Source organism: Phalaenopsis equestris, unplaced genomic scaffold (assembly GCF_001263595.1).
Source record: "Phalaenopsis equestris unplaced genomic scaffold, ASM126359v1 Scaffold001303, whole genome shotgun sequence".
In the NCBI taxonomy this organism is placed as follows: domain Eukaryota; kingdom Viridiplantae; phylum Streptophyta; class Magnoliopsida; order Asparagales; family Orchidaceae; genus Phalaenopsis; species Phalaenopsis equestris.
This window is the reverse complement of record NW_018165742.1, coordinates 411972-424322: the sequence shown is the minus strand read 5'-3', so window position 1 is coordinate 424322 and position 12351 is coordinate 411972. Positions and strand designations below refer to the sequence as shown.

Sequence of the window (12351 nt, the reverse complement as noted above, 5' to 3'; positions counted from 1 at the left end):
CTCAAATCAGTTCTAAAATATGACATACAGTTTTCACACTCTCGTGAGCGTCAGAAAAAATCTCAATACAATAGCAACACAAGTCAACAACAGTCCAAATAATCACAATGACACAATTTCAAAGGATTTGTCACCAATACAAACAACAGTGTAGTTATCTGCTCAAACAAAAAATATATATAAGGACGCAAAAAATTATATGGTTCGGTCAAATATCCACATCTATAGTAAGACATCAAACATATTTTATTGTGCAATTGTGTGAGGTTACATAACTATAAATCTTAAGCGAAAACACTACAACATGCAAGTCTTCCTTCATTTTATCCCCTTGGTGATAATAAAAGTTCCCCAACTAACAAATAAAAATAGAACGTGTTTTCATTCTTCCTCCCTTTTCATGTATGCTAAAAACCGAATGCCAGTTTTTCTCTTCTGATCCGCATTTTGACAGCTAGAAATGTGTGAAAAATGTTTCATATAAAACCTGAATGCCTCATAAATTTCATTTGAAAGCCTAATATAAAAAACGAAAAGTCTCGCATGTGCATATGAACAATAAACCAAAAGCAAGTACACCCGGTAAATTCATATTTCTATATCGGAAAGACCAAGCAAGCATTAGCATATCTCAATTGGAATGATTTGATTATGTCAAAAAAAACTTTATAACACATTTGAGTATAAAACATTTCAATAATTTTATAATTAATGTCATTCTTAAACATTATCATTTTGTACGTACTTAACTCCCCAATACTATAACCATTGCCATTCTTAACATAACACAAAAGATAAGAGTATGGAATCCTCTCAATGGCAATGTAGATATAGGTTTGAAACATTAGAGTTGCAGACTACTAAGCTACCAAGGAGAATAAACAATATCGTAATGATTTGAGATGCATTTTCATGAACCAATCTATAATCTTCAATCTATAATTGTATCAAGATTTTCTTATTTGAACAAAGTCAAGCAAGATGTACATGTGTCTTTTGGTTATACACTTTACAAATAACCAAATCAATTTCCATAGCTTGCATCAAAGTCATAATCAATACCAAGGACGATGGCACTTGCCACTAATAGAGATTGCAATGAATACATAGATATGCAGCTCATAAAAAAAATTTAATAACAACATTTTCATGAACTAAGCTCGTACTTATGTTTCCTATAAACGGGAGTTAATTGTAGCCCATAAACAACAACTCCTAAACTTGAAAAACAGGAATTAATAACAACTCTTAAGCCTTTCCTTCCTCTATAAGGAGCTTACAAATTATTCCTCAAGCCATGAAAAAATCCTTGCTTTTCAACTTGAAATAAAAAGAAGAAGAAGAAAATCATTGTTCTTCGATCATGCAAAAATCAGAAAAAATCGAAACAAAATTCGGGTCCAATATAAGGAATCCATTCTCCAAACATTTTTTCACGCCCAGAAAAAAACGAAAGGAATTCTAGGGCAACCAGAAAGAACCATTTGCATTGTTCGAGTTGAAAATAAAATTAAGAAGACGAAAATCCTTGCTCTTCGATAAAGGAAGAAAAAAATAACAAAGAACAACGACGTTCTATCATCTAGAAAGAACCATTCACGCCCAGCGACGTTCGATCGCTCTAGGGAAAGCATACATTACGAATTGACGGTGAGGGAAAACATACCTTACAAATTGGAAAAAAAAATCGAAAGGAACACGGTTCAATCTTCTATAGGGTGACAAATATAGGGAGGGAGAGTGCGAGGGAGATCACGGGTATCCAGGGCAACATACAAGCTAAACGCGGGACACAAGTCTTCACTCATGTCTAAGGCCCTTAAGAAATTTCATAGCGCGGACGCAGTACGTCATGAATAAGCTGACCGAACGCTCCCTCCAAACACTACGACAGCGTTTTCAAAATATCGCCGCACCTAAATAAGCTGCCACAAACTGGCCCTTAACGTTATGTTAAGGCTTTGTGTGACTTGCATGTAAATATAATTATTTAGATGTTAAATATATAAATACATAAGAAATGTGTGGCATGCAAATGTCCAAAATTATGTAATTGTCCATAAATTATATTTTTCATGCTGAAATGTCACATTAAAGTCTAGAAAAATCAAAGTTTATTTTTTTTGGCTCCATTCATAAAAATGACAAATGGGTTATTAAATATTGTCTTTTAAAATTTTCCTTTAATATTTGATATATTAAATTTTTTTGTCATTAAGTGCTATGCAATATACTTCTTAAAATCTTAGATAGATATAATATTGAGCATCATTTTCACCTCAATTATTAATTCATGCGAAAATTTTTAAAATAATTTCATAAATATTATTTTTCTATGTAAAAAAAGGGCTTTTATAGACTTGCCACATGATTTTTATATATTTGCATAATTAACATATACATAAATAAATATTACATACACATATATTACTTAACATGTCATAAAAAAATATGGATATTATTTAGTTGGGGCATTTACATGAATACAACCCAATTTTCATGTATTTACATATAAAACACTTGGGAATTATTTTTTATATTTATGCCATCAAAATATTTTCATATTTCATAAAAAAACATGATTATCTTAACTTTTAATATGCGGAATAGGACACATATATTAAAAAAATAGCTGTTAAATGTTTAAATGAAGATAAATTGAATGTTCTGTAAGTAAGTGTTCCTATTTACTTCAAAAAAGTGAGAAATGCAATGCATTGTTTTATCACAACCAAAATATTTTAAATGTAGATATGAATAGGGGTGTAAATGAGCCGAACATGCTCAGCTCGTGTTCGGCTAGTTTATATTTCGAGCTCAAAAAGTGTGTTCGTGTTCGGCTCGTTTGCTTAACGAGACGAACGCGAGCTTTTCACGAACAAATAGTCCTTTTAACAATCCTAATCATGTTGCCATAAGACAATAAGGGTTTGAGAAAGATTTAAAAATTATTATTTATATTAAAACATCATTTGAATCTAATTTAATAATTTTTATTATATTTTCTTAATCAATATTTTAATTGATTATAAATTTTTGTAGCCTTGTTGTCAATTAGATTTTTTTAAAATACTACTTTATATATATATATATACACACACACACTTGATGTAGTATTTCGAGTCAAAACGAGCCGAACACGAACAAACACATATTAATTTGTGTTCGGTTCGTTAACTTATTAAACGAAATTAACGAGCGAACACGAGCTGTTCGCGAACAATGAGCCGTTTTGACAGCCCTAGATATGAAAGCCAAAATGATAGATATGTAAATATATAAAAGCTGGGTGGCATGTATCTAAATTTGCCAAAAAAACATAAAAATTGGATTTTTTTTTTTTGTTCAAACTCCAATAATGTGAGGTAATGTGTACTACATTGCGAAAGTTATTTTGAGATTATTGAAGTAGAATCACATATATTATTTTGGAGTTATTTCAGAATTATTGAAGAGAAACTCATATATTACTTTTAAATAACTATGAGATAACTTACAAACAACCACAAAATAATCTATGTGGTTCTACTTCAATAACCCCTAAATAATACTGTAGATGTTATTTTAAAGTTATTTTTTTATTATTTTTAGATTATTGGAGAGAAATTCTATATTCTGCTTTAATAATTTCGAAATAACATAATTTTAAAATTATTGCGGTGCCCAACATTACACATTAATATTTTACTAAAAATTGAGAACTAAACCTATAAAGGAGAAAACGGCTTCTTCGTGCACCAAATGTAAAGCCAGGCATCCCTCGTTGCCGTTTCTTTCAGACAACCCATCGGGAGTATCGATCGAAGCTCATTCTCGGCCATCGATGACGACGGATACCTCGTTTCCCTTTATGTTTACTTCCGTGACGACAAATTTCTCTCCTACCTTTCTGTTTTCCTCCGCCGTCTGGCTCTCTGATCGATTCACCTCGCCATTATCTCCGCTTTCAATTCACTTGCGTTGTTTCAGTTCGTTCGATGAGGTAGCGGGAGGAGAGGAGCAAAAAATTTGATATTTTCTGGTTTGCCAGCATCAAGAGGTAAAAACCCTTTGCCGCTTCTTTGAATTGATTGGGTTTGTTTGAGGTTTTTAAAGAAAATTGATTATTCTTTGTTTTCTGTTCATTGTTTTTGTTTCTCTCTATTATAAATACTGTTGAATGCTGATTGGTTCGTGAATCACACCCTTAAGAGTTAGAGCCTAAAAAAACATGAAGTGATTTTGAGACAGAAAATGAACAGCAAAACTTATCGTCTATTCTACTTTTATCATAAAATAATCTCATTAATTTTAGATGAGAAACTACAATTCATTTACGCCTCAGCTGCCCTACGACTTGGTTGGTTAGACTAGCATGAATTTGGCTCGATGGGCCACTTCGAGCGGCTTGGTTGGGTCAAGGCAATCCGTCGTTTGGATTAAGTTGACTTCAGGTCTACAAGACTTGCTCGATAGGCTAGACCTTACCGATTGGTTCGTCTAGTCTGATTGCCGACCTGCGATCCCTGGATGAGAATATCTTATCGGCAAAATGAGACTGAGCTATTAAGTAGAGGGTGAATCACAATAATTCGATAGATAACTCATTTCTCAATGAGGGGGGTTCTTCGAGACTATCGTGAGACTCTCTTGTATTGTCAATTCTTGATCCGTGATGAGAAACCTCGGGGATGTTCATGGGACGACTGATGATAGCGATGAACTAGATTCTTGTCTATATTTTGATTTGTATGTCCAAGCCTGATCGACCCATATTTGAATCGTTTTTTTGGTTATTCTCCTGGCTTGGTTGGCCTTGTCCTTTGTCCTTGGCTCGGATGGTTGTATCCAATTGAATAAGTGGGACCTCTTATTATTCTATCGATGGACCCTCCTTCGTTATACTTCCTTCATTTTGGACTATTGGATCTCCTCGGGATTCATGTGGACACATTTTGGATGTACAAATACAAATGTCGTTAGGGTTTATTAATGTAATGATAATAAAGATGGTTAGAAAATAAATCATGCAATGGAATGATACCTTATTTTGGTTCTCTATTTTAGTAAATTCTGAAATTTTGAATTTGCATGCAGATTTATCATAATGGGTTTATTTAGATAAAATTTTGTTTTTTAACGACATGGGAATGGTATTAGCCGCCTAGATTTATAATAAAGAGAGGAACCATAACATGATGGTGTTCGATCAGTGTTTCACTATCGGTCTTATTTGTGATGGTTTGTGTTGATGGAAGTGTTTAGAGGCGAGCTATAGAGGTGAGATTGATTGAAGCAAGCCAGAGTAATCTATGTTTATTTTGCAAAGTATCATTTTTTTTCGAACTCAATTTTTTTAGGGGCATTTACATACATAACACACCCAATGTCCCAATTCCTACATGTTTACATATTTAACAGTTAAATTTTACTTTTTTACATTTATAGCACCCGAATCATTCACATGAAAAAAAAACCACCATTTAACTTCTTAAAAGTGAAATATGCCTTTGCGTGCATACGTAAGTTGGCATACATGTAAAAATTGAAGTTTAGGTCTTAGATACATAAATAGATATGAACTGAGTGGTATTTATGCAAATGCCTCTTTTCTTTTCTAGTTATCATACGAAGCATTACCTCAAATTTATGAACAAATGGTAACAAAATAAAAAAGGAAAAAAAATATAGACAAATGGCTTCTAAGTCCTTATCTTCTAAGAGGCTTTGACCATGTTCCATAGGATAAATTTATAGACAAATTTATAAATTTCAATTTAAGGCTCATGAAGGCATTTGTCTATAAATTTATCCTATGGAACATTGTCAAAGCCTCTTAGAAGATAAGGGCTTAAAAAGCCATTTGTTTGTAAAACTGAGGTCACATCAATGCTTTGTATGATAACTAGAAAAGAAAAGGGACATTTACATACATAGCGTATGTATTTATATATCTCACACCTAAACTTTCATATTTACACACATTATACTAAAATCACCAATATCACAAAAATAACATTATTATCAATTTTTAAAATTGAAATATTCATTTTTATGTATAGGTTTAAAACACCAAAGTGTTATGAATGTAAAAGTTTAGGTGCGTGCATGTAAAAGTTTAGGTGTGGGACATGTAAATGCATAAGGATTGTGTTCTAAGTATGTAAAGTTTCCATGAACTTTTGCTAACTTGGCCTTATATAGCTATATGGGAATTTGAACTAAGAGAGTTCTAGGCAACTTAGCTCACTTAGCCTAATTGAGTTTCATGCAACTTGGCTAAGTTGACCCAAGTGTGTTTCACGCAGCTTAGTCAACACAACAGAGCATATTGGGTGTTGTACACAATTTCTCCATTGTCATGTCCCTCATAAGTCTATTAAGAACAAAAGAATTAATTTGGTGGCCCCTCAAGTGTGTATTTTAGGATTTAAGTTGACAAAATCAATTTTACCCCTATGCCTTTTGATATTTTTGTAAATAAAGTCAAAGGAGCGGGCGTTGTCGAAGGATATTTATCATTGAAGTTTTCATATTAGGGTCATATTGGCACTTCAAGATAGAACTATTCGCAAGCATGATATCCTTATTTTATTGTTAAATATATGCAGCAGAATCACGTGATAAGAAGCTATATAAGTTTAACGGATTATCCATAGCATGATATTAATAATCAATATAGCACAATTTGCATATAAACATGAATGTCATGAGTCCTCTGATGTCATCCTCATAGAAGTTTCTTATATCGTTAATATATTTAAAAAATATATTAGCATGGAATGTTTTTCCTTTAAAATATTTTCCATAATTAAGTTCTCAGTAGCTTATAAATATGACTTTATGGATTAATATGCAAAGCGCTAAGTGAATCATAGTTCATCATAGTCACAGAATAGGCACAGTGTGGAGTTTGAATGGTCCCAAGTGACTTAAATAGTGCATTTGGGTCCCCTGAGTAGCTTATACAACTTTTAGCCACGCACAAAGTATCAAACAATACCTTTCATGTAAATTTATTTTCTTTATAATGTTGCTGTTAGGATTATTAATTCACAAATAATATAAGAATATCGATATTTATCCACGAACATAAGCACATTAATTTTTTACACGAGATTTAAACTCATACAACAAAAGTGGTGTCGACTATATGAAAAATTTTTCTCCGTTGTGTCATATTTTCATGTAATTCTAATAAATCAAGATAATTTTTTTAGACAACATGCCCAAGTTATTTTAAGTCAACTTATACTTTTCTTAACATAGTCAAATCTAAAACATCTGTTCTCATTATCGGATCATTGGATGGTTGATGTTAAATATGACCAAACCATCTAAGACGATACTATCTAATATTGTCTGCCATTGGAGATGCACCAGCCCATTCACAAATGCATTTGTTTCACATTTTGTCTGTTAAGTCCCCAAGCCACTCATCCACCGTCATCCACCGAAGCATTCTCATCTCAAAAACACTTAACTTAGTTTTATGCTTCTCTTTTAAAGGCCAACATTCTACACTATAAAGCACTACAGGTCTCACCACCATCATATAAAATTTTCCTTTAAGTCTAAGCGGCACTTTTCTATCCTGATGCATTCTTCCACTTAAACCATCCAACTTGAATTCTACTAATAACATCCCCATCCATATCACCATCGCATTGAACAATAGATCCGAGATTCGTGCTCATAGTAAGTGAAAAATGGAATTCATGATTTTTTTGTAGATAAACTTGTTAGGGTAGCATAGATTATTTAACTTATCTAAAAGTGGCTATTATAATTTGTATTTTTTTCAAAGTTAAAATTGCTTAATGATTTAGAATTTTTTTTTCAAAAGTTTTTGGCATGCTCTCAATCACCTCCCTCATTTTATTCTCTCCGAAAATCCTTGCTAGCAAGTAGTCCTTCAGCGCTCTACCTTAAGCCCGAAAGTTTTGAGGCATGATTTAGTCAATGGTGAAGAGCAAAAATCATATATTTATAAGCTATATGGAAACCTGAAACTGATTTTGCATTAATGAGTTTGGAGGTGAAGAGAACTTTAAGATAAGGATGCGGTTATTTTTGGCTTGTGATGATTATAAAGATGTTAGACTCTTGTGGGACCTTCATTTATTGTTGTTTTACAGACAGCGACATGTTAAAGAGGAGGATATTAGCCATGAGTTAAAAATTTCTATATTTAGATATGAATGTTTTGAGACTAAATGATTTGTATATTCGGGTCCCTTAGCTCTTAAAGCAATTCATTTCCCATCTCAGAACTCAATCTTTTGGTCATGGCCTGTGACACTTGCCAAAATTGGCCACCCTACCCACCATTGCTTGGAGGAGTAGAAAGTTCAAATTTTGAGTATGGGTTCAAATTAGTTTGGGTCATGTTTACTCATTTTAATACATTCTCATAATTTGTCATTTTTTTTACTTTTACAAGACTTATAATCTGAACATAGAAAATTTCATTATATAATTATATATTAAAGTGGTGTGGTCTGCAACTCCACATGCCATAGGTCTTGAGGTATTCCATTTTGGATGCTTGTAAAATGAGGGCATTTGACCTCATACACATTGTTCAAATTCTCTATTTTCTTGACACGGCATACTTCCCTCGTAGTGTTTGTCGTCCCCTAACTTAGACTTTGGGAGCTCAGAAGAGTGAGTCAAGGATGTCCCACATATTCATTGTTTGGAGGAGGTGAAGGCCCTTAGAGAGCGAGACGATGAACAACTAATATGTAGGCCTTTGTTAAGAAATGTTTTTGAGGATAGGGTTGTAAACGAGTTGAGTCGAGCTCGAGCTACCTTTAGCTGGAGCTTCATTAATTAATCGAGTGTGAGCTCATGCTCTAGCTTAATTCTACGAGTTCGAGCTAGCTTATGATCAATTCAAGTTGGTGTTATAATAAAATGACAAATAGAATGAGCAATTAGATTATGAAATATAAAATATAATTTTTTTAAATGATTTTATTAATTTAAAAATAAAGTATTGTATTTTAATATATTTTGAGTATATTTTGTGCTTATTATTTTTCAAACAAGTCGGCTCACAAGTCATATCGAACCGCAGCTACTGGACAACAAGATGCTCTCCTCTACCTCTAGAGACGGCTCATAATGACACAACCAACCATAGCTCTACACATTCTCCTTTATACCCTTTGCAACTTACTCTCTAGAATATTCTATTTACCTTATGTAAGAATGTTCCTGATAGTTAGGGGAATATAGGGCATTACACAGCTTCTTGCTAGTATGCTAAGCTTTTTTCTCAACTATGTAGTGACTACTAAGGAATCCATGTTTATTCCTGTTCTTATCAGTAAGTTCTATTCTAATTCTCTCCTTTTCACATATAAGACCTTGAGTTGCATAAATGTAATTTCATTATTTTTCAATTTTTATCAAATATATACTTTTGGATTAAATTCTACAAATGAGTTAGTTATTTGTAACCACTGCCTTAAAAAAAACAAATGCTTTTAGTAAGTGTTTCTATATCAACTTCATCAAATTGGAAATTTTCGAGTTTTTAATATTTGTAATCTAAATACATATATTATCTTTTTTTTTTTTTATATATAGAAAGAATGGTCGGAGGCTATTGTACGAGCCCCCGGCCACCCTTATGTGCCTAACTATTCGAGGACCGCTCTCACTACCGGCAAACTGGCTGGAGGGGATTCGAACCCGTGACCTGACGGGACTTAGGACCTTGAAAGAGGCTGCTCTAACAACAGGTCACGACTGGTGGCACAAAAACTAAATACATATATTACTTGTTCGAGGGAGCTTTGGTAATTTTGTAATAAATGATTTTCATAAAAATACTTGTAGATGCTATTTGTTGTCTGAAGTCTTGAGCTAAGAAAGGAATGGAGGAGATTTACACAAAGCCATTTGAATCTGTGCAAGCTGCAATAACTTTGTTTGAGCAGAAGATTGATCCTAAAAAAAGCAGCAGTAGCAGTAATAAGGTAAGATTTAGTGGGGAAGATATAGGTGTTATTTCTGCTCGACCATTTATTTGACGGGGCATTTACATACATACCGCCCAATTCTTATGAATTAACAAATCTAACACTTAAACTTTACCTTTTCATTTATATCACCCAATTCTTTTTTATCCCATAAAAAGGATTTTTACGTGCCAACCGCCCAAATATTAAATATAATATTTTAACCACCCGAACTTTAAAGGTAATATTTTAACCACCTTTTTTTTTACAATCACTTTTATTTACTCACTAGCAAAAGTTTTGTGTGAAAGTTTTGAGCAGTTAAAATGTTGTATTTAAAATTTTGAGCGGTTAAAATGTTATATTCAATGTTTTGGGTGGTGATCATGTAAAAATCCCTTTCTTAAAAATATCATCATTTTTAACTTTTAAAATGTGAAGTGCACCTTTTCATCGGTAGGTTGGGTGGTATAAATGTAAAAAAATAATGTTTGGGTGTCAGAGATATAAATACATAAAAACTGTGGTATTTATGTAAATCTTCATAATTTGATTTCTTCTTTTGGTGACTAGGGAGTAAAAGGAGGATTTTTGAAGGATTTAACAGATTCTAGTCTGTTGCTAGAGGCCACCGAACACGAAAAAAGCCTCGGCTTTTTCGAATTTGACGCATCTTCTAAAAGCCCCGAGGAATTATTGGCTTTGTTAAAGCTCTGTAAAGCTGAAAGAGACAATTATAAGGAGAAATTCAGAAAATCACAAGCACTCTTTTTGGAATACGAGAAAAGATACCATTTTTTTCCTTCTGTTAGTAATTTGGAAGCCGTCGAATCAAGAACTGCTCGAATGAAAGCTGAAATGATGAAGACAGAACTAATTGTAGAAGAAGAAGGTTCCCAGGAGCTTCTGAAGCATACTTCAGAGATTAAAAAATTTAAATTTTCATCTCAACGGTCAAATATCGAGGCAACGAAGCACAGTTCTGCTTTCTGTGGTGAAATAGAAGAAGATCTGGAGGCTTCTGGACCAGAAGTTTTTCAGTCAGAGATACAGTTACAGTTTCTTAAAAGGCATTTTGCTGAAATGGAGTTTCTGGAGATTGAGCTTTTGAAACAAATTATAATGTCTGAATATTTACATGTGGAATTAAAGCAGTCAAAAGAGGCGCAATTCTTTTTCTCGAAAGATATTGTTAAATCGGAGAATGAGCTGATGAAACGAGTTGATTCTGGGAACGAAAAACGTGTTCTTGAGATCAAAGAGGAAGGGAAAAGAATGAAAGAAGATCTGAATTTCCCATGGGAGAAGATAAATGGAGCTGAGGGAGCGAAAACTAAGCTACAAAAACCATTCGAGAAAGAGAATGAAGAAGCTTCCTTCATTAAGAATAATGCATTCACTATGCTTGATTCTGATGGCTTTTGCGCCGGAATCACAATCTCCATGGAGGAATACGAGTTTTTGATCCAGAAGTCTGAGATAGCAAATCAAACGAAGGGCGAGTCTTCTGGCGAATATGATGTGAAAGAGTTGAAAAGAGAACTGGAAGATAAGAATTCGGAAATAAGTGAGCTGAGATGCCTGTTAGAAGAGGCTGAGAGAAGAGCTGAATTGGCTGAGAAAGCCAAAATGGTAGTGGAGAGTCAGCTCAGGAAGTGGAGGGATCAGCGGCGGCTGAGACGAGCTGCTTCCGATGCAGTAAAAGACTACGGCGCTACGAAAAATGATGTGAACAGACAACATGAGAAGCCTCTGTTGTCTAAATTGGCTTGCATCAATCCTGAGGCTCATGGCCATCCTCCTCATCCAAAAAGGAGTGCTTCTGTTCATGATGGAAGAAAATCTAAGCACATTCCGCTCGGTAAACTTCTAAAAATGAAGTTTTAGTCGTCACAAACTTCTAAAAATTAATTTTTTGTTATTGCAAACTTTTAAAAATTAAATTTTTTTAGTTGCAACTTCTTAAAGTTGAGCTTTGGTAGTCATGATGTGGGAAGAGAGCTTTGAATCATAAGAGTTGGGCACCAATGGAAGTTATGAACTTGCTCTTTGCCAAACTAATTCATTTGGAATAATATATTTTGAATATTCCAATACCTTATTCTTGCATTTTACTCTTGTTTTTTGCAGGGGTTCTTACATACATAACATACAATTCTTATGTATTTACAAATCTCACCCCTAACTTTTGTATTTATGCACATTGCTCCTCAAATCTTTAATATCGTAAAAAAAAATAGCACTATTACCACTTTTTACGTGGAATATACATTTTCCCTGTGTAGATTTAAAACACTGAAGTGCTATGTGTAAATATGAAAGGATGGGTGTGAGATATGTAAATACATAAAAATTGTGTGTTACCCTGTAAATTATCCTTTCTTGTCTTATCTGCTGCACT

The 12351-nt window shown here is 33.4% G+C and overlaps 1 protein-coding gene across 2 annotated transcripts; it reads left to right on the top strand.

The window, feature by feature from the left end:
• The first annotated feature begins 3728 nt into the window (after positions 1 to 3728).
• LOC110033822 (putative WEB family protein At4g17210) lies at positions 3729 to 11996 on the top strand. 2 transcript variants are annotated; one of them, XM_020737937.1, is made up of 4 exons: positions 3729 to 4039; positions 9577 to 9731; positions 9829 to 9968; positions 10524 to 11996. In XM_020737937.1, the coding sequence occupies exons 3-4, from the start codon at positions 9867 to 9869 to the stop codon at positions 11835 to 11837; spliced, it is 1416 nt and encodes a 471-aa protein (XP_020593596.1). In that variant the 5' UTR covers positions 3729 to 4039; positions 9577 to 9731; positions 9829 to 9866; the 3' UTR covers positions 11838 to 11996. The 2 variants fall into 2 exon arrangements, with proteins under 2 accessions (XP_020593596.1, XP_020593597.1); XM_020737938.1 differs by lacking the exons at positions 3729 to 4039; positions 9577 to 9731 and having other exon boundaries at positions 9765 to 9968.
• The last annotated feature ends 355 nt before the right edge of the window (positions 11997 to 12351 follow it).

Coding starts and splice junctions, on each gene's coding strand:
- LOC110033822 (XM_020737937.1), top strand. CDS start 9,867: ATGGAGGAGATTTACACAAAGCCATTTGAATCTGTGCAAGCTGCAATA. Junction 9,969..10,523: donor GCAGCAGTAGCAGTAATAAG/GTAAGATTTAGT, acceptor TTTGGTGACTAG/GGAGTAAAAGGAGGATTTTT.